Source organism: Ruditapes philippinarum, unplaced genomic scaffold (assembly GCF_026571515.1).
Source record: "Ruditapes philippinarum isolate M1 unplaced genomic scaffold, ASM2657151v2 ctg693_1_1_1_1, whole genome shotgun sequence".
Lineage (NCBI taxonomy): Eukaryota > Metazoa > Mollusca > Bivalvia > Venerida > Veneridae > Ruditapes > Ruditapes philippinarum.
This window is the reverse complement of record NW_026865227.1, coordinates 183654-206697: the sequence shown is the minus strand read 5'-3', so window position 1 is coordinate 206697 and position 23044 is coordinate 183654. Positions and strand designations below refer to the sequence as shown.

At 29.7% G+C, this 23044-nt stretch overlaps 2 protein-coding genes across 12 annotated transcripts in view; one reads left to right on the top strand and one right to left on the bottom strand.

The window, feature by feature from the left end:
- The window catches only part of LOC132728279 (calcium/calmodulin-dependent protein kinase kinase 1-like), a 130813-nt gene extending 124468 nt beyond the window's left edge, over nucleotides 1-6345 (top strand). For all 7 annotated transcript variants that reach the window (XM_060713896.1, XM_060713898.1, XM_060713901.1 and 4 more), the window contains 2 exons: nucleotides 269-408; nucleotides 861-6345. In XM_060713896.1, the coding sequence (XP_060569879.1) occupies nucleotides 269-408; nucleotides 861-900 (180 nt within the window). In that variant the 3' untranslated portion in view covers nucleotides 901-6345. The remainder of the gene's footprint in view (nucleotides 1-268; nucleotides 409-860) is intronic.
- Nucleotides 6346-9511: 3166 nt separating this feature from the next.
- The window catches only part of LOC132728269 (huntingtin-interacting protein 1-like), a 74738-nt gene continuing 61205 nt past the window's right edge, over nucleotides 9512-23044 (bottom strand). For 3 of the 5 annotated variants that reach the window (XM_060713881.1, XM_060713885.1, XM_060713882.1), the window contains one exon: nucleotides 22571-22708. In XM_060713881.1, coding sequence (XP_060569864.1) covers nucleotides 22586-22708 — 123 coding nt within the window. In that variant the 3' untranslated portion in view covers nucleotides 22571-22585. Of the gene's footprint in view, nucleotides 17194-18413; nucleotides 18951-22570; nucleotides 22709-23044 lie in introns of those variants that run through there. The other 2 variants (XM_060713886.1, XM_060713884.1) reach the window with 2 other exon arrangements.

Below are 23044 nucleotides of genomic sequence, written 5' to 3'. Positions count from 1 at the left end.
TTATTATACTGTTTATTTACACTTTTAACATTTAGCATACTGCTGTCTACAGAAACAACCAATGTAAACCTAGAGCAGCCCGTCTGTTCATGGCCTAAATTGTTTGCTGTCTGGCAGCAGATACATGTATTATCAAATTTTCGTAAAAAGAATGTCCAGATTGAAAGATAGGCAAGGCAATTTAAATTTTTTTAGCATGGTAGTGGTAAAATAACCCCATTTGATATAATCTGCAACATACTTTATATATATATATTTTTTTCCTCAGATATTTGTTAAAAGTGTGTTACGTCATAAGTCTTTCAAGAATCCATTCCGAGATAACAAGGAGAATATGAAGGATGAATTCCAGAAATCAGGTCGCTCCAACTCCGCACCAAACTCATCATTTCATCAGGTTGTTAAACAGTAAGTAAATATTATATGTACCATGTCCCGCACCATGTTTTATGTCCAAATCATGTCCTGACATAACATTGGCTTTGTTCGAGATCCTGATAGTTTCTTCTAATCTATACGGTATTTTAAAGTTAAACAAAGAAAATAATTTGCATTGTAATACATGTATAATTATGAGAATATGTAATTCTGCAAAATACATAAAATTAGCAGCTCTACCGACTGAGCTATCTGCTGCTTAAACATCTTCTCCCCCAAATAGTAAACAGTTCTGAACCGTTACATTATGACAAATTCAAAGCGTTTGAAATCCTTTAAAATTCAAATGAACTGTTCCAAATTTAAAGCAAATTCATTAAAAAAATTCAGCAGGTTGTCTTAATTCTAGGTCAGCTTGTGTCTAAAGGCGTAGCTAAGATTTCTCTTGTTTGAAGAAAAAATCTTGCATTATTATTTTTCAGGCGAATGTCTGCAGAAGACAACATAGAAGAACAATCCTAGCACAAAATACAAAACTTCATATCGCAGCAATATATACATATATATATATTTACTGTGTAAAACTTATTCTAATATTGTAGAAAAAATAAAACACATTGAAAATCTATGTTAATTTGATAACTGCTCGATAACTGAAATTTGTGATGTTTAAAAAAATTGTTTTTCTTTTCTATATTTGTTTTGATTGTTTTTTTGTTGATGTTTTATATGTTTTGTTCTTTGACAATTGAAAATTTATATGCACCTTTTTTTTTTACAAAAAAATATTTCATTGCCAAGAGTAGATGTACTTAGTGTAGAAAATAAACAATGTATATTTACAGTCAAATCTGTCTGTAGACCATGTTTGAAAGTGGTCTTTTAACAGGTTTGACTGTAAATTATTCTATGTTTAATTAGAACATTATATATCAGAATATGTTTTAATAAATATTTGATCATTGTTTGAGAAGTGAAGTCAAACGTAGTATACGTCATGTTTTTTTTCAAACGGAAGTTTTATCTAAAAAATGGGACCACATGCATTAGTTTTTCATGGGGTTAAGTTTTTCACGTGAAGTATACCGAGTTGGGGCATCAAATTGAACAGAAATAAATGATCCCCAAATATTTTCTTTTTTTCAAGCATATCTACAGCTTCTTGAATTCAAAATTCATAAAGTATTTTTAAACATATTTGATTAATGTTTCATAATATAATGATAATTTCCAGACATCCTTCTCATCATCACTTTCATCATCATCATCCTCAATATCATGGCTGATTGGTTAAGGTAGTTGTCTTCAAACTAGTTGCCTGTCATAGATGTGGACTCAAATTCTGACAGAGACTTTGAATTCTTTCATGTGAAGAAGCTATCCAGCTAGCTTATGTTTGTGCCTGAAATAATGCATGGAGGAGTCCCTGATATCTACCTCCTTCAGTAAAGTTGGAAAGTCGCCATATGACCTTTACAGTGTTGGTATGACCAAAAATGAAAATCATCACTGTTGTCATCATTGTCATCATCACCATTATCATCATGGATAATTGCTCATAACTCACTGGCATATTTAAAGTTACATAAAAGTTACTATATTTATATATCCTCTGTGACTGGCTGATCTTGTACCCCTCTGCTTATAGTTACAATTCCACTGCTCCAGATTTAAAACCCACTTTTTTCATTATTTTTCCTTAGCTGGCAATGAAAATTCTTTCAAGACAGCAATTTGAGGACCATTCCGGTAGCTATTAGGGAGTTTTTCAGGTAGCTTTTAAGGAGTTATGCTCCTAGCTATTATATAGTTATTATGTAAGCTATAAGGGAGCTCTTTGGCTAGCTATGAGGAAATCATCTCTGGTTTTAAAAGATTGGCTTTTCCTATTTGTACAAGGATATCAGCCATCGATCTTAGATTCTCCACCTGTAATTTACAGAGGCCGTCATTTGACCATTACGATGTCTGTGTCACATGAAATATACTTCCTGCACACATATAATCATAGTTATTATGTTATATATTTTTATATGATGTTTAAAGCTGAATCTCATGTTTGTTTGTAAGCTGCTATTAATTGTCTGGACAACATATATATTATTTCTACAATATAAAATGATACAAATTGCTGATAATTAGTGAACAGATAATTGTTACTGGGAAAAAATTGATTTCGCAAACACACTGCCAAAGGTTATGTAATATATCATTGTTTCAAATGTATATATTTATAAGCATGTTTTAAACATTCTGAGGATGTTAAACTTTCAATTTGCTTACTTACATTGCCATTAACTGTATAAATATCTTAAATGGACATGTCCATCTTTCATTCTGGGCAAAATCAGCCTGCCCTATCTTTAGGCAAGACTATCATTTTTGTCATTCTTGAAATTAATCCTTAACCCTTTGGAATCTCTTAAATGGACAATGTCATGTCCAGCTTCAATTTTGAAAATGTCCGTTATCATTTTTGACAGAAAATTTGAAGTTGAAGATGAAAACAACTTTAAAGTTTGTCAGCCAACAAATTTAAAGTTGGTCAGCCGATAAATTTGAAGTTGGTCAGCCAACAAATTTGAAGTTGGTCAGCCAACAAATTTGAAGTCACTCAGCCAACAGTATGGAGCTGTGTTAGATTGCACAGTTGTGTAGGCTGGTCTGGCTTTATTAAGATGGCTAGGGCCAGTCACTTTCTGGTTGTAGCAGGGTAAAGGTCACTGATAAAAGACTTTAATTGCAAAAAACGACATTCTAACTGCTGTAAAATCATTGGGTATTTATTTGTGACTTCACTATTTCATTAAACTTTATTTTCTTGTAATGCTCTACCCTGATCTGGGGTACATTAAAAGATGAAGGCTTTTTTCTGTTTCTAACTTAAATAAATTGTTTGGCAAATTTGGTATGGGTTAGATTTCTTAGAGAGAAAAAATTGGTACATGTGTGAGAAAAATTATTTAGAAAATTTGGTATATGATGCATTATTTAGCATTTTTTAGACGAAATTAATTTTTTTAACAAATTTGGTAAATGTTAAATCATTAACAATATTTTTATGGTTTGAATTATTTAGCTAATTTTGTACAAGTTAAATTATTAAGCAAATTTAGTAATAAGGAAAATTTTGTTATGAGTTAATATATTTAGAACATTTTGTAGATTTCTGGCCTATATTTTTCAGTTTTCTAAAGGTCTAATGTTTAAGGTTATTTATTACTTATGGAAATCTTATATTTAATGTTACATTTATCATTGAAGACTTTACTTAGTAATGATTCTTTTATATCATTTTAAAAGAACAGAGTTTTCAGTATATAAATTACAAGACAGTAACCGTAACATAACACTTAAATTTATCATGTTTTGTTTTAATAATGTTATACAGTAATGGTTTGCATTTTGAGGTTATTAGGATTACCATTAAAATTTCACTTTTTAGTAATTTTTTTTTTTAAATTCTTTTCTATATACATGTAGAGATGGACACATCCAAATTAAGAGCAGAGTGAATTCATTTCTGAAATTTCAGTAGTTTTGAAATTGAGTAAGATTTTGTCTGGCATTACAAAATGGAATGTCATTTAAATAGGACTCAAGTAAGGGATGGGGTTGAAAATACTGATTTTATGTGGTAGTCTTCACTTAAGAAAGGGATCGGGTGGAAAGTGCTGTTTTTATACCTGATGCATGGATCAATGGATTGGACTTTGCAGTATGTTGCGTTTTTTCCAGATATTGTATAAAATAATCATGATTTAGAATGATTTAAGATAAATTTGTGTGAATAGGGCCTTACACATCCTGTACATATTGTTATTTTCAGTGTTTACTGTGAAAAGTTTATATTTGTACATATCACACACTTGTGCTCACTTTGTGTCTAACTTATGCATTTTCACACTTATTTTTTTGTATTTTTCAATAAAATGATTTGTTATATACCTAAATAGAGACAGACTGGTTTTAAATGCAGGAACCTTTTTTTTCCAATCAGGGAGATTAGTTAGACTACAGTAGTGAGAATTTGTTTAATTAATGCATGTTGATATATATATTTTTCATGTTTATTTTCATTTCTTTGCCCATTGTTTATCAAAAATCTAAAATTGTAAACCAGTCTCAAAAATGCTTGCATCTGATTGGTTATTGTTGTATTTTATTTTAAACTGATTGGTGGTTGCTTTTGAATTTTAGACTGGTTGCCAATATTAGTTTTGAGATGACATTTGATAAATTCTTTGTTTCATTTAGTTTCTGTTGAGTTATTATAATATATGAAGTAGAATTAAAAATGCTTAGCAAGGCTAAAGTCAAATGGAATTTATCTGACATAAATAGTTATGTCCACTTAAATGTTTACAAATTTTTTGTGATGTAGAAGCATAAATTCATGGCACTTTTTATGACCAAAAAGAAGATACAGCGATTTATTTTATGTAAAATAATGATGTGTGAAGCTGTTGAAAGTTTTATAGTTTATACATACATGTATTGAACAAGAAAGAGTTTATAGGAACTGACTGCATGTTTTGACATGATTGCTTTAAAAATATACCCTCAAATACACCATTATCAATTTCAATACATATAAACTCAAATTCATTTTTTGACCATATCCATTTCAAGAAAAATGTAAAAAAAATATATCAGAAAGATTGAACTATATTTTTATATGAAACTACTTTATTACAGATGAATAGTTGTATTTAGTTATCATTATTAATTAATTACTGTATGTTCATAATATTTAAAGATTTTTAATCATCAAGGTTTTATGAAATTAAGTTAGTTTTAGTAGTATTTAACATTTTATTACTGTAAAATCAGCAATTATCTCAAGGGATTAAATGTACTTAGTTTTGGGGATAGGAGATTTAATTTTCACAAAAATTATTGTTTGCTAAGTAACAAAGTTTTATATAAATATAACAAATCTAAAAATAGAAATTTTCTTATATGAAACTTTGTCAAATAGTCAGATTTCTTGATTTTACAAAATTTTGTTCTCATGGAAATATCTGGTTTTCAGTAAACCATGCTTTCAAAGTTGTAAAATTTAAAATAAGGCCATTTCATTGGTAATTTCTACAAAACAGCTAAGATTCAACCAATCAAAAGCGAGGATTTATAGAATGTGACCCACCTCTATTCCACTGGTACAATACTCATCTACATTTAAAATCTGAAAGTTAAGACTTTCAAATACTTAGTTTATCTCTTCCTTATTTTGTTACTTCGTATATTCATTTGCATAAAATCTTGCTAGATTTCATTTTAATTTCCTTATCTAACAGAAGGGACTCTGAGGTAATCAAATTCAAATCACATGGTCCTCACAAAACAAATGGGCATGCAAAGTTCTTGACCACCAGTAAAGCCAGAAAAAATTGCCATATGACCTTTACAGTGTTGATGTGACTTACAATCCAGCAAAACAAACTATAAACAAAATTTTAACAGAAAGCAAAATAAATATTTAGCTGTTTAATTACAGTCTTGCGTTTTGATTTATTATATTTAGCAGTTTTATCAATCTCGTGGTCTTGATTAGGAATATTTAGCAGTTTGTATGGTCTTGCATATCGATTTCAGACATTAAATGTAGATGAATAATTGCCTTTTATTTTTAGCATCATATTTTGGAACATTTCCTGCCTTAATCTTATGTAACACATATTTGTATTTTGCAGTTTTTCTCTTGTCTAGTTGTTTGGATTTAACTTGCAATATGCTCTTATTTTTAGAAAGGGCATATTATGATGTGTATATTTTGACATATAACTTTTTATATTTAACCTTTAACCTGCTGGAATTGAATGTGATTAGCCTTTGGCACCAGTATAGAGCTGGGCAAGTCTGAGCATCTGTGCCGAGTCTGACCGGGCTTTCTTACTGATGGTAGCTCAATTTTTGTATAATTTGATATTGAAATCCCTTAAACTTTGAATGGACTGTTCCAAATTCAAAGCAGGGCAAATCCATTACACAAATACAGCAGGTACAGGGTTAAATATAACTTTTTTACTGTTTTTTTGCTGACATTTGTTAAATTTATCTCTTTCAGAGTTTATATTTTTGCACTTCAAAATGTACAATTATGTATAATATAAATGTATTTTTTTGTCATGTTGTTTATTAATTTGCACTGTTTGTTTTTTTCTCAATGGTCATGCTTCATCGATTTTTTATTTCATTTGTCATTGCATAGTTAATAGGTTTATATATTTTGAAAGTTGTTTCATAGCATATGTTATTATTTATATATAATTTACTGATTTATATGAAAATATATAAAGCATTTAGAGTGAGGAAAGATTTTTATGGCATTTTAATACATGTACAGGAATATAACTTATGGTTGTGAGATGTGGGGACCATTTTGATTACTATGTAGTCAATTTATTTATGTTCTTATTTAAATAATACATGAGTTTTACATGAAATATATTCAACATTTGTTATAATTGGTCGATTGAAATACTGAACAGATTTGACTTATTTTGGCAGATTAAAGTTTTGGGACATGTAAATGCATACAATGTATATTTGAAAACTTAAATTATACACGTAGATATGGTATTTTATTCTTAAAATGCTGGTCAAGTAAAATGTTTAAATCAAATATACAACATGACTTTAATTTTAGGATATACATAATTTAAAAGTTTTTTTAAAGTAAAATTACAAAAATGATTAATTCTGATAACAGAAAAGTGCATGTTTATTTATTATGCCCACCTTCAAAATAGGAAATGTATAATTTTTTTCTGTCATGTTGTTTAAGGTAGATTGTTAGATCTAAAGGTTGGGCAAACAGCTTTGTTATTGCATAAGAACTAAACAAAAGAACTATTGGTTCTATAGGTGTCAGTTTGTATAGTACCATTGTGAATTTTGTAGAGGAAAAGAACAAAATTGCTTCCAAGGTTAAAGGTCAGGGTCACTATAATGACAAAAGAATCAAACTATTTTATTATTTTTATCTAAAGAACTTTGACCTGCACATTTGATATTTCATACCGTGATTGCCTGTGGTCAGTGGTCAGTAGAGAACCCGATTACTGGTTGTAGTGGGCTTTATAGGCCAAAGGTCAGTCCAGTGACCTTGACCCTGAACTTGATTTTGCTCAATGGCACAAGATGGCTTTGGAAGGCATCAAACAATTTGGTCTGGATAAATTGATTAAGTTTAGATTCTTTTTAATTATTAAAGCCACAGTCATGGGGTCAGTTAAGCTATAACTTGGGAAGAACAGCTTTTGTTATTGTACCTTTTATGCAAACAGTTTGGAAAAAAATACTGTAGATTATGTATTTACACTGTTGAACTTGACAATCCCAACCTTTGTGAATGATATTATCTTTTATCTTCAATTTGTAAAACGCATTTATTTTCATTCAGTCAGATTTGCTTTTATTAGAGGGACAGTTACCTCCCTTTGTTATCATTTTTGTTAATATCGTTTTAGACTTTATTAAACTTTATTTAACAGATTTATTATATTTGAATGGTGAAATAAACATTTGTTGAATTATGCAGAACTTTATAAAAAATAAATTTTCAATTATTGTTTAATAATAAATGACGCTTTATTACTCACACAAATTTGACTGAATGCAATATCTACTTTTGCCTAATGTTTTTATTGACCTAATCAATTTTGTATTTGTATTTTTTTTATTGTTTGTTTGTTTGTGTTTGTTTTTTGTATAAGTTGCCATATGTAGCTTTGTTTTTAAATGTTTGATTAGCTTATTTTGATATTATATTTTGTGACAATAGATTGTTTGTTTTTTCTCATAAAATAAATTTATATTATTATTAACTGCACTTGTGTAACTTTCTATCTAATGCATTTCAATAGAAATGGAAAAAAATCCTTTTAATTAAAATGACTTTGTGTTATTTATTTGTCAATAGTCAAATGTATTCTTAACTGGTCAAGCCAGGTTTGCTTAAATAATATTAGGAGAACAGTGGCTTATTGGTCAAGATGTCTGCCTCTCAACCCAGGGATACTGGGTTTGAGCCCTACTGAGGTCTATACCTCATATGACACTACTCTCCTGCACAACGGTCAAATGTTCATAATATGACACCAGTACTGGTTAGTTCTAGTTAGCAGATTAAAGAGTGTAGTTTAAATTTCTTCTAGGGTTCTTAAGAATGATTCTTCCTAAAACTGCTTTAGTCAATATACATTGTACTAAAATTCAAAATACGTAAGAGAATATTAACATTTATTTTCAGCAACACTGACCTTGACTCTGACAACCTCGGCAGAAGATCGAGGACCACTCATGTTATGTGCCTACTTAAGATGAAAGACATATATTCTCAATAAATAAAGGCTGTATATTAAGCAAGTGTAAAGATCTATTTTTAGCATTTGTGGCCTTTCAAGGTACATTCTAACCAATTATAAATGACATCTGTATAAATATAGGCTGTCAGCAAATGTAAAAATCTATTTTTAGCACCAGTATTATTGACCTTATAACCCATGTGACCCCAGACTCCATCCTACCAGATATAATAAATAAATAGGTCATATGGCTTTACTGGTGAAGGAAGACCTTAGATGCCCCTTTGTGCATAATTTCACCCACAAACAGCCCCTGCCAAGTTTCAAGTGAATAGCTTTTATATATATTTCTAAAGAATTTGACCTTAACCAAGTCCCAGTGGCCTTGACACTTGACATTTTGAACTGAGAATGGGTATGGCAGGTAGAACTTATCAAAAGTGCACCCATATATCTCAAGTTTCAATGTAATAGCTTTGTTAAAACTGAAGTTAATGACCATAAATGAAAACCAACACTGATAGTGCTGCCCCCTAGATGATCTTGAGAACAGCTCCAATTTTTCTTCAGAAAGTTGAGTTAAATATGGCTCTTTTTATCCGAGATTTCCAAAATGGTACCATATCAGATCTGACATGGGTACAGACCATATCTCTAATATGAGAAATACTAATATCAAAACTTTTTTCTGTCACTCTGAGGGAACCAATGTGGTATGGAAGTAGGGGGAGGGGTTAAGGGGATTGGACAAAACCAATGAGATATGAAAGTAGGGGGGTGGGGGGTTATTGGGATTGAACAAAGAGTACCAACACTGTAAATATTTTATATATATGAATAACTTTTATTCATCATGAATCAATTAAATAAATTGTAAATATTTTATCTTATCATCTCTGATTGGCTATATATTCTTTCCTTATATATAACTTTACATTGTATATCATTATCTTTACCATTTATGTTATACACGCAAATAATAAAGAAAAGAAAAAATATTTAAAACAATAAATACTGTGTATAGGTTACATTACATAAACTGTAGAAGAATAATGTATTCCAGCATTAAACAACATTGAAAGCTTAATTAATTTTACAAAATTTAAACTTTTTTTATCCTAACGAAAATTTTAGGAACAAATTATGAATTAAAAATTCTTGCTTTTGAGTTTCACAATTTAAGCCATACACTGGTACGCTTAATGTGTTACTGTAGATTGTCCACAATGAATATCATCTTAAGTCTGAAATATCAAAACTAGTTTGAGTGATGAAAATTTTTTGTAAATTAAAAAAAAAATGACCCTCAAGATTTTTCAGAATTTCTTGTAAATGTTAACTTTGATTTCTCTATTCTACCTAGTATAAAAGAAAATATAAATTTCCCTGCACAAACATAAATAAACACTGCAATGCTGAATTTTTAAAACAAAACATATATATCTCATTAAAGCAATCAATCATTGACAATTTTTTTTTCCTTTTCCTTTTTTTTCCCTTCTTTTGTTGGCATACATACCAAGGGTAAAAATAATCATGAATTATCCACGAAAATGAAATAACCGATTATTTTGTGGGCAAAAAAACTGTATTTAAATAATCAATAAGTAAATTTCTGTGTAATTGGTAAACATTGTGCTATAAATAAGCATTACATTGTACATAAAACATTTCTAATACAGTCAATGTATAAACAAAGTTTTAAAATTTCAAAAAAGAGATTCTTAACAATAACTTAATCAACAAGACAAAACACAATGATGCAATATTTAATAACATCTCTTATAATACATCATCACCTTAGTGCAGTAATGTGTTAACTCCTTATATGATTTAATAGAAGTTAACCCGTTATTGCACTTAGGTGACGGCATGTGAAGAAAGCAAAATTCATATATATAAAGAAAATCAACAGTTTCTATTTTGCATTGAAATTAAGAATTAAAACAATAATAAAGTTCATATTAAAAAATAATGTTATATTTTAGCCCTGTACTGTTTAAAGTCAACTTTTAAGGTCAGATGATAAATTTACTGTGACTTTGAATTGAAAAAAAAAATACATTTTCAATAGTTTTTTTTATCTATATTCCTGCCAATGTCATTTTTTAAGGATTCAAACCTACATTATTCTAGGGTGAATGATAACCCTTAATCTGCGACTGAATCAATTCATGAAGCCAGTGCAGGCTTCATAAGTGCAAACTAATGCTAAACCTGACTTTTTCTATGAAATATATGTATATTTTAATCTCTTATTTTTGTTCATAATGTCACCTTAATGTTACAGGTTATCTCCTATCAAAGTAAGTAGCACTTACTCCATTACTGAACTAAGGTGACAACAAGATTTCTCAAACTAATTATTCCAAGACCAGTTTTTCAACTACTTAAAAACAAAGATTTTTTAATTTTTGTTTTTTGTTTTGTTTTGTAATCAGGTATTATAAGTCAGTATTAGTAAAAGTGTTCTGACTAGCAAGGGCTGCTGGCCGTGTGGGTTCAAACCCTGTCAGCGGCATGCCTTAGAGTTTTTTAGCTTCTGTTGATTTAGAGTAACACTCACCCAAGCTGAACATCAGCATCAGGTACATTATTGTGTTTGAAAATATGAACTTCAGTCTTGAATGGATGCAATTACATATAATGTATAATTATCTCAAATTCAAAATTAGAAATAAAATAATTATTACATTTCAATAAAAATTATTTTCCAGTATGTGGTATTTAAATAGGAGTGGTCTTTCAAACAAAGTTTTACAATGATATTTACAACCGTTCTGAACTACATGACATATCTGATAAGAATACAATTTCTATCAGCTTATAAACAATACAATAACGCCAATAAAATTCAAATGACAATTACAAGACTTGGTTTAAAAACATAGACAGAGAATAAAATGCCAAGCTAGGAGACAATTTTAACAGATTAAGTAACTATATTCTATAAATTTGACTTGAAAATTTACCATTAAACACCTTTTGGAAAACTGATCCAAAAAATTAAAAAAAAAATCACATTCAAAATTTTTAAAAATTATATTTTTTTAAATGTATACACAAATGCTCCAACTGTACATAGAATTAACTGTTTATATAATTAATTTATTAAACAAAATGAGACAGAAAAAGCTAAATATTTCTTGTTTAAAATGATATATGATGTATGCAACACTAAAATATAAAACATACAACTTTAAAACCCGATATTTTTACTAAAACTACTAACAGAATGGCTAACTAACTCGGACTAGAATATATAATGTGTTGAAATAATGGCCTATCCTTAAATATTCTTACTTTCACCTCTTTTTACAAGGAATTATAATAATTTTCTATTTAAATAACTAATAAAAGACTAAATGACAACTTCGTTGTAGTAAAAATAGCACTCTTCCCTTTATATTTCATTTCTTACTGTGATGATATCCATTTTGTTATCAAAGGGATATCAGATAAATCTCACAGTCACCTGGCTTTATACTGAGGGCCTTGGCAAATCATTATCATTTTTCTTAGTGCTAATATGAAACAAAACCGTTAACACGAACTATGCTGAAACTGAAAGAGAAAAGCCTTTGCCACCAGTATAGATGTGCTTTTCATATTACAATTATTACCTCCCTGGCTGCAATATTGATTTATATTTCCCCCTAAGATAAGATAAAAATCTCTGAAAATTCTATCATCTTCATGAAAACTGATAAAAACCTTTAAACATATTGTTGCTATAATAATATTTTCCTTCATATGTATAAAAGAATTTGACAATTCACCTAACTCAGGTTTTATATTGATGTTTTCATATTTTGTCATTTACATGTACATTATATAAAATATTGACCCCCTCCCCAAAATGGCTGCCACTATTGTCAAGGGAGATAAATATTGTAAAAATCAGGCATGTCCTCAAGATAAATCAAATATAAGTGACTGGCAGGTCACTATACATTTACCTTTTATTCCCTTAAAATGTTAGATCAAGGAATCTGTAAGATCTATGTATATTTTTTTATGGCACACAAAAAGACTTTTTACTAAATCTGATTTAAAGTATAATTATGTTGGTCATGTTACTACTACTCTAGCCTAAATTTATAGATTCATTCCTCCCAAAAATACTTGTAACATCCAAACCACCTGCACAATTTTCTTCAACATATCTAACACAGGAAAACAAAACAAGAGCTGTCGGTAGGACAGCATGCTCGACTATTCTAAGTGCTTGATAGTAAAAGATCCTTGATAATGTTAAATTTTTTAAGTTCACAAAAGGGCTAATTTTCTTTTTATAAATTCATGTTATAGGCCTTAGAGAGAGTCTAATTATACAGAATTGGCTTGACTATTCGGAAGGTAATGTCACAAGGGTTTTTAATTGAGTATAATAATACTAATGTAACCTATGAATACATAAATTTGACAGAAAAGGTACAAAGGCTTGTTATTAAGATGTTTTATCAAGAAAATCACTGCTTTATTATTATGAATGCATAAAATTGTCCCAAAAAAGGCACAAACCCTTCAGTAAATATTGAGATAACAGCTTACAAGCAAAACTTTACCATGAATTTCTAAGTTGAAAAAGGGGAGAAAAATCAGCCTAAATGCAAGATAGAATTATGGATCTTTGTCAGTGACCTACAATTATGACCCTAAATGCATATGTGAAGTTTTAAATAAATATCTTTAATAGTTATTGAGATATGTAAAACTTGCATGTAAACATTAACCAAGAGACTAAGTAGAAAAGGGGATATGAATCACTAACCTTAATGCAAGATAGAGTTATGGAACTTGGTCAGTGACATACAATTATGACCCTCCAATTATGACCCTAAGTGCATGTGTAAAGTTTCAAGTAAATATCTTTAAAGACCTTTAACCAAAATTTCTAAGTTAAAAAGGGGCAAATAATTCTGCAAATATTGCAGACAGAGTTATGCAATTTTGCAAACTGATGTACATTAATTGTTACTATAAATAAGTATTTTAAATTTCAAATGAATATCTCAAGCAATAATTGAGATATTTGACTTTACAAAAAAACTTAAACCAAAATTTCTAAGTTCCAAAGGGGCATAATTCTGTCAATATTGTAGGCAGAGTTATCCAACTTGTCAATTTGATGTACCTTGTTACTATAAATAAGTATTGTAAGTGTTAATTGAATATCTCAAGCAATAATCAAGATATTTGACTTTACAAAAAAACTTTAACCAAAATTTCTAAGTTAAAAAGGGGCACAATTCTGTCAATATTGTAGGCAGAGTTATCCAACTTGTCAATCTGATGTACCTTGTTACTATAAATAAGTATTGTAAGTTTCAATTGAATATCTCAAGCAATAATTGAGATATTTGACTTTACAAAAAACTTTAACCAAAATTTCTAAGTTAAAAAGGGGCATAATTCTGTCAATATTGTAGGCAGAGTAATCCAACTTGTCAATCTGATGTACCTTGTTACTATAAATAAGTATTGTAAGTTTCAATTGAATATCTCAAGTAATAATTGAGATATTTGACTATACAAAAAACTTTAACCAACGCAGACGCCGAAGCGGACGCTGACGCCGACGCCGACGCCGGGGCGACTACAATAGCTCTCATATTCTTCGAATAGTCGAGCTAAAAATACTTAAACATTATTTTTTCTTTTTAATCCAAATTGCATCTCTTAACTTTCCATAAAAGTGTATTTTCCAGTAAATATGATTTACCAAATTTTCTGTCACTTTCAGTTTGTCATGGAATTTCTGCAAACAGTGTTTAAATTTTACCTGTTGTGTATTAATAGCATCAAATATATAAAGTTTCACAAACATAAAAAGTTATAAATACTCATTAGTAATATCATGGCTAACCCTGATAAATTTAAACTACAACAAAACAAGTTATAGAATTACAATAATAGCATAACTGTTTCATTTTTCAAACTCAATAATCCTTATGGGTAACATACAAAAAAGCATTTAAAACAAATAAACAATCAATACAATGAAATGATTAAAATATCTTAGTACTAAATCACAAGCCCAGATGATCTGTTACCTCTTAACACATCAGTCTCAACAAATTTTACCCATGCAATCAGTACAGACCAAGATCATTTAATTTGTGCAGACCAAGATCATTTAATTTGTACAGACCAAGATCATTTAATTTGTACAGACCAAGATCATTTAATTTGTACAGACCAAGATCATCTGGCATATCTGTGCCATAAGACCATGGTTTTTGTTGTTTTACTATTCAGTTATTCCTAATTTTTGGAATTTTCCCCAAAAATCATGAATGGTTTTGTCCAGATTACAACACTGATAAGTCCATTTCAGATCTGTAGGGAGGTAAGAGTTAAACATCATATTTCAATCAAAACAGGTCATTATAACTAGCCACAACCCTGATCCTAAATCCCCCCGACAAGCACTATTGTTCAATGGCAAAACTTTCAAACCACAAAAAATCAGCACTAGAACAAATCCAATTACAACATATTCACTTGAACAAATCCAATGAAAACATATTAGAGTCATTACATTTAAATATATATCACTAAATTAACAGTACACTTTAAACAAATTAACAGCTGAAGGTTGAATGAATAGAACCATTTGGTTCAGTTCTGCAGAAACAAATTCACATGTGTTAAAAGAAATGGTCCCCATCCATTATCTAAAACTGTAATTTTCCTGATTTTTGAAAACTTGACCTGGATGTCAGGGACATTAATAGGTCAAGGTCATAATTCACAACTTCCCCCAGAGGTATATTATGTATAAGAATGATGTCTCTCATTTATATAATAAAGACGTTATGGCCTATGTTGCAGTTGTTTAGGCCGTAAATATCTTGCAAAATAATTAGTCAAGATGAAAGTTTCCGAATTTTGGAAATTTGACCTCTGACAGTCAAGGTTATTTGGAGGTCAAGGTCATACTTCAATACTGAAAGTAAGCTGTCATGAAATAAATCATGTTGATAACGAAGGCTCTGGCTTATAAAACACAACCACCCATCCCCTCCCCCACTCCATCAATTCATTCATTCAGGGTAGGACAGAGGTGCATAAAAATATCATTAGGCATCGTACAGGTCTTCATAAACAGTCTAACAAATACTCTTCCTTCTTAAGCAAAAAACGAAACTAATTTTGGTTTGAATCAGATAGAAAAAAATAATGCATATAGTACATAAAAACATTAATGACTTTTAAAACAAAACTATTTACAGTAATATCAAATGATAATGTGATAAAAATGAACAGCACTATCTGTAAACATGACTGATACCTTAATGAAAATTGATCAAATATATAAACATAAAGGGCTTAATAGTACTTAAATATGGTGAAATATCTGCACTACATAATATGTACAAATAGCAACCACTAAACTGACTTGGTTTACTTCAGTATACAAGATACCAACCTCTATTTTACATTATTTACCTCAGTATACCAAATTACCAATCTCTCAACTGACATGGTTTACCTCAATATACCAAATACAAATCTCCTTTGACATGGTTTACCTCAGTATACCAAATACAAATCTCCATTGACATGGTTTACCTCAGTATACCAAATACAAATCTCCATTGACATGGTTTACCTCAGTATACCAAATACAAATCTCCATTGACATGGTTTACCTCAATAAACCAAATATAAACCTCAATATTGAAACAGTTTACCGCAGTATGACAAAATTAGAATAATAAGATAATGCTTAAATAAAATAGTGAAATGGGAACCTTTCAGGCTGCCCAGCAAAGGCATAAAATGAAAATGTCGGTAGGCAATCAAAATTTAAGTCGTGGTCATTAAGAACATTTTCACAGAAAAAAAAAATGACATAAAGAAAGAGTCATATTTACATTATATACATCAATGGCATTTATGAATAAACAATTAACCAACATCTCAGTGACCAAATACTTGGTCTTTCTGGTAAAAAATTTGTCAAATTAAACAATTTTTACTTCCTGTTTCAATGTCTTTTATTAAGGTTTAAAAAAACACCCTACATTCCTACATCCCAAAACACCACAAGACAAATATCTCAAATATCTATCGTTACTGCAGCATGGCTATAACAAGGCACAATTTTGTTCCGAAGATAACAAAAGTTGTTTCTGGATTTCAGATATAAAGTTAATACTGACAGAGTTACTTCCTCTTGTTGACAGAAAATTGTCTTAGTTGACATCTTTTTGACAGGATATCTTTCTGATAGAAAAATCTTATTATAGAAGACTATCTTGTTTGAAGGTTGTCTTTGTGACATGATTTTTTGTTTTAAAAGACCACTTTGTTGACAGGACATCTTGTTGTAAAAGACCATCTTTGTTGACAGGACATCTTGTTGTAAAAGACCATCTTTGTTGACAGGACATCTTGTTGACAGATAGGTAAATTCTCACAATATTTGAGAGATTGAACACTTTTTGTCCAAATTGTTAAGTAGTTGATTAAAATTTCCAGTCGTAAACTAGCTCTGAAAATATAAGTGAATAATGTTTATAAACAACTTAAAAAAGATATAAATAGTTTCTGGATATAACTAATACAAAATGTTCTAAAATACCATGTTCATATTTGTAAATATTATTATAAGTTACATACATAAAATAATATTAAAACATGTACCTGAAACAGAAAAACTAAAATCTATGTTGCATTTAATTTGGATGCGCATTCACAAGTACATCATATAAAGTTCAACTTTATAGAGCACAAAAAACCTGTTACAAAGTACAATGGAAAAGAAGTTTGTCTGCTGTTTAATCATTCTAATATATTTTTATAACATTATTTGCATTTTACTTCCTTTATAAACAGACTTATGCATGTTGAACTTTTTGATAAAACAAAGAAATTTCTTTTCCCACTTAATGAATGGGAATTGACAGCATATAACTGATAAATTACAATGTACATTTTTTTTATGAATATGACACAAATTCTGTATTCATTCAACTTACATAAAGGGAAGCAACTCTTTCAAAAAAATTAAAGTAGAGTTATGGCCCTAATAAGCTTATTGTTTAACAACAACTGCCTCACAAGACTTAGCAGGCATTCAATAGACAGCAATACTCATATGTGTCTATTACATTTTTGCAGTTTCTGATGAAAACAATCTCTTGTTTATTTTTTTTTTAAATGCCTGACACATTTTCAAACATACTTATAAATATATGAGAAAAAAAATCTTAAAATTTCTTAACAAAAAAATAAATAAAATAATCAAATTTAAAGCAATTCCTGCAACACAATTCATGCATTAACCAACATTTAAAATTAAACAAAAAACAAGAGTAAGAAATACTTTCTCATGCCAATGTTAATTTAAGACAAATAAACTTGAAATAATCTTGAATTAAACAAAAGTCTAAGCCAGTCAACACCCTCAGCTATTTTTTTTTCAGCGCTCAAAAGTAAAACAAAAGTCTAGACAATGCAAATTTTTTCTTCTAAGTTTTCTATTAGGAGTATAATTCATTTAAATTTTACATAAGAAATATTGGTCACTAAAAGTCTAAAACCTTCATCATGACTTTAAAAACAACCTTAGTGGTTAATGAGAAATGCTTTGAATTTAGATCAGTTAATCATTGCCTGTTTGAAGAACTGAGGAGACTGCTAACAGTAACTATGCTGGTCAAAATGTACAGAATTGATACACTTACTAGCCTCTTTGTTTGTTTTGTAGTATTTATGCCAAATTTAACAAATCTTTGTTAACAAAGTAAGTATTCCAATTTTCATGTTGATAACTTTTTAAATGTTTGAATAATGGGCTAAGCTTTTGCAAGACATTAACAACAAAGATCTTCGAAAATGTCTAATATGCAAGTAAATACGATAAGTAATTTCAGACACATCAACCAAAGCTATATTCTAAATGGTTTATGTCAAATAATATATAAATCAGTCAAATCATTTTTTTTTGCTCTGTAACAAGTCATACAAAACAAATGTTTCAACAAAAAACTAACATTAGTAAATATTGTTCAACAATGTTCTATAATTCAAACACTAATCAATAACAATCCCTAACAAATCAATAACAATCCCTAACAAATCAATAACAATCCCTAACAAATCAATAACAATCCCTAACTAAACACATCAAAACATACAGCTCCATCATGCTGTATGAAATGTGCATGCACGAGATGTACACGTGCAATACCTTCACATCATTGGAGCATAATCCCATGGTCGACTCTCCTCATTACCGTCTTCATCCTAAATATAGTATCCAGCAATACAGTTTTCATTCAAGATATTCACTTTATACAATGAGACTAATATACAGGTCATAAAAGAACATAATTCATAAAGAATTCAAGCCACAAAGAAAAGCGATAATGAAATAAGAATTTTAAGAATTAAACCGTTTAGAAATAAAAACCATTTAGAAAAAAGAACACTGCCAAATTACTGCCAAATTACAGTAAGATGTCTGTTTTATAAATTTCGTTTAACCTCATAATTATATATCTCTATGAAACATAGTTGTCAAAATTGTAAGGCTATTTAGCAGGAACAACAGTCTTAAATAGATAAAAATATGTGTATTTTTATCCTAACATTATATTTATTTCAGTATCGTACAAAATTTAACTGTCCAGATACTATTACAAATTTGTAATAAACTAAGCAAAAATAAACATATTTTATCTATGGAGTTACACAATAAGAAAGGTATAATGCTATAAGACCTACATATTTGTATATTATTCAAATTAAAGAACAAAATCTTGAATTGAATTGAAGACTAGAGTGAAAAGTTAGTAGAAACAGGAATTCAAACTATCAATCTATCTAGTGAATTTCTATTTTGATTATCAAAATGTTAAACATTACAGTTAGTAGATTTCAGCTTTCAGCATGACAAAATCCTAAAAATCCATATTAAAAGCATGTCATTTTCTGACATGACCCCCACATTACACTACATGTATCTGTGTACTGACATCTTTTCACCTCTTATAGTGATCATGACCTGAGAAACAGACCTGCATGAGCCTTCTTTACTGCACATGCATGTATGGCAAGCATTTTTGTAAAAAATATTTAAAATCAATCACTGGATAACAAATATTACACTAAATATGAATAAGCCACATTTTGGCAGGTGAAAAGGGGAGATTTTACCATTTAATCATTCAAGAATCTTGTCTGGTATATACCAAAATACAGTGTTTAGTGTGTTGGTCCAACACTTTTTGGTTTCTATCTGTTATCACATATGATACTTATGACTGATATGTTATAACAAATTGTAAATCCTAGATACAATGGACAAAAAAACAACAACAAAAAGTCTTGCTATATACAATGCACTGGAGAAGACATTTAATTTACTACTTTGAAGTGGATTTGATGGGCACATTTTCCATAATCATTTCAAGTATTCATTAAAACAATAGATACGTATTTTTTTGTATATTATAAAAGACTTATGATGCTATCACTTTAAGAGGACTATGGCTACACACCCTTTGACACAAACTATTCACGACAATAATAAAACACATTTCAAATGTTTTATCCCCAGTCTTCATTTCACACAAAACTAAAACATTCCCAGTGAAATAAAATAATTCTGTCAGTTTTTTATGGTTACATAAAAAGTTGATCTAGTCACATTCCAGTCTATCATGTCAAAATAACAGCTTAAAAAAAGGTTGACAACAAAGTTACTGTCATTTTGGACCTAACATCAAAACCATTAAATCTGAAATCAATTAACCTTTAGTTGAAAATGTTAAATTAATGTAGGTTGATAGAGCAAGGATCATCTTTTTGCCACTTTGAATTTTAAAACACAACTACTTTTTTCTATCTCGGGAATTTAAATCTAGCTTCAATAGTTAATTACATTTAAACAGAAAAAACACTTATTAAGTGTACCTGGCTACTGTTTTCATTTTATCACTTTTGTGTACTAAGTATTGTTTTTTTGTTGTTTTTTTTTTTTTCTTCAAAATTTTGCAAGCTTATCAAAAACAAAAATTGTGAACATCGTTTTAGTTGAACAGTTGCACACCTTTCAAATCTTTGTTGTTGTTGTTTTCAAGAACAACATAAAAATAACAACAAAGCAGTCTTAGTGTTTGAAATTATTTTTGTCCAATATTATTGCAGAATTTCAAATAAATCTTTACACATTTAGGTTTGTAAATCGGAAACTATTAATCAGTCTAGTAAATCCACTGTTTATAAAAATAATTTCAAAACACTTAATTGGTAAGTGTTAATTAGAAAGCATTTACTAAATTAAATCAGTAAGTCGAATGGCTGCACCGTTCTTGACCAATTTAATTTTTGTAAGTGCTTACTAATTAACACCAACCTATACATACTCAGTAGTCTTAGATCAATAAGCTTCAGGCAGGGGTTTAAAAAAATACATAAATAATATGAGCTGCGTCACGACAAACCAACATAGTTTGTTTGCAACCAGCATGGATCCAGACCAGCCTTTCATTCGCACAGTCTGATCAGGATCCATGCTGTTCGCTTACCAACTCTATTACAAGAAACTGATAGTGATCAGCATGGATCCTGATCAGACTGTGCGGATGCACAGGCTGGTCTGGATCCATGCTGGTCGCAAACGCACTATGTTGGTTTTGTCATGACGCGGCTCATATGTTAATTTTAAAGCAGAAATCTACATTAAAATTTCCAAAAACGGTTAAAAAGCTATCTAATCTAAAAGGGAGAAAAAGCATTATTAGACAAGTTATAATTTACATATAATAATGTCGTTATTAACAATTAAAGGTAAGTATAATAATTAATGGTTAAGTATAAGTAAAGTTGTAAAAGTGAGAAAACAAGAAACATGTAAAAGCTAACACAGGTTTAAGCTATTTAAATAAGTAGCATTTGCATGAACAAGAAATGGTAAATGTTTATATTTGTTAATGATCCATTCTTTATTTTTATTACTAAAACTGAGCGTCTAACAAAAGGAAGTCTTTAAAATAGCCCCACTGAAGCTTCAAAACATAAAATTAGAAAATCTTAAATGGATCAACTGGGGCACATTGTCACTTATTAAATATTTCCATATAATTCATCAACAGTAAAAGTATGATACAATAATCTTATGGTCTAATTTAGAATGAGTTGTATCTAATAAAATGTTACTTTCTTTTTCCAAAGAACACTGTGCATTTAAAAATTTAACTCTTTTTTTTCCTTCTGTCATTAAACCAGTGTGTAACAGAGTAATTACTTATTCTAAAAAATTTGTTCTCAGATTAATCCAAAAACATTTCTTGTACATGCATTAATTGCCAAATTATAAAGTTAGAAATTTTTATGTAAGCTATTAAAATATTATAATTAAAATGTCCAGTAAAAGCAAGCTGTAAATTGTCCACACTTTTCCCCTTTGGAACCCCATCCCAAAATTTGTCCACACTTCCCCCCATTGGAACCCCATCCCAAAAATTTTCATCACGTCCACTATAGTTTTTATATGATTAAATTTTAATTATTTATTTTGGGTTGAGTGAAAAATGTTAAATTTATTAAAAACTTATAAACCTTTCTGATTCTTTTCGGGAATTTTTAGTGCTGGTGTAAAGGGAAATTTTGTTTTCCCCTGTGTGCTTGGACCCAAGATCTCTATGTTTAAAGGGGGATTTCTTAACCACGGGCCAAAACTCTCCACAAAACTTTTTTAACTTAATCTGACCTACCACAAGTATGACATTGTTGACATAGGCCTGCCACTGTCAATAATAATAGTTCATACAGACATTCAATTCTGAAATTCAAGCACTAACTAAACACTTTTAAGTATGTTTTCCTACTTTCCAAGCACTTTTTGAAATGCCTACATCACTTGTTACCTGCCAAACTTAGGCACATTTCATAATGTGGTATACTTTACTAAGAGACAAACTACAAGTTGCATTTACTGTACATAATGTTTGTATATACTTATATACATTGTATATAACAACACTCACTTCTTCCCCTTCCTATATAGAAAAACAGTACATATTTCCAGTTATACAGTGTCCACATGCAGTCATAGTGAAATGAGCCGCGTCACGACAAAACCAACATAATGGGTTTGCGACCAGCATGGATCCAGACCAGCCTTCGCAACCGCGCAGTCTGATCAGGATCCATGCTGTTCGTTATCAGTTTCTCTACTTATAAAAAGATTGGAAAGCAAACAACATGGATCCTGATCAGACTGCACGGATGCGCAGGCTGGTCTTGATCCATGCTGGTCGCAAACATATTATGTTGGTTTTGTCATGACGCGGCTCAAATATAGTAGGTTTTTATTAAAACATTAGACCAAGAGC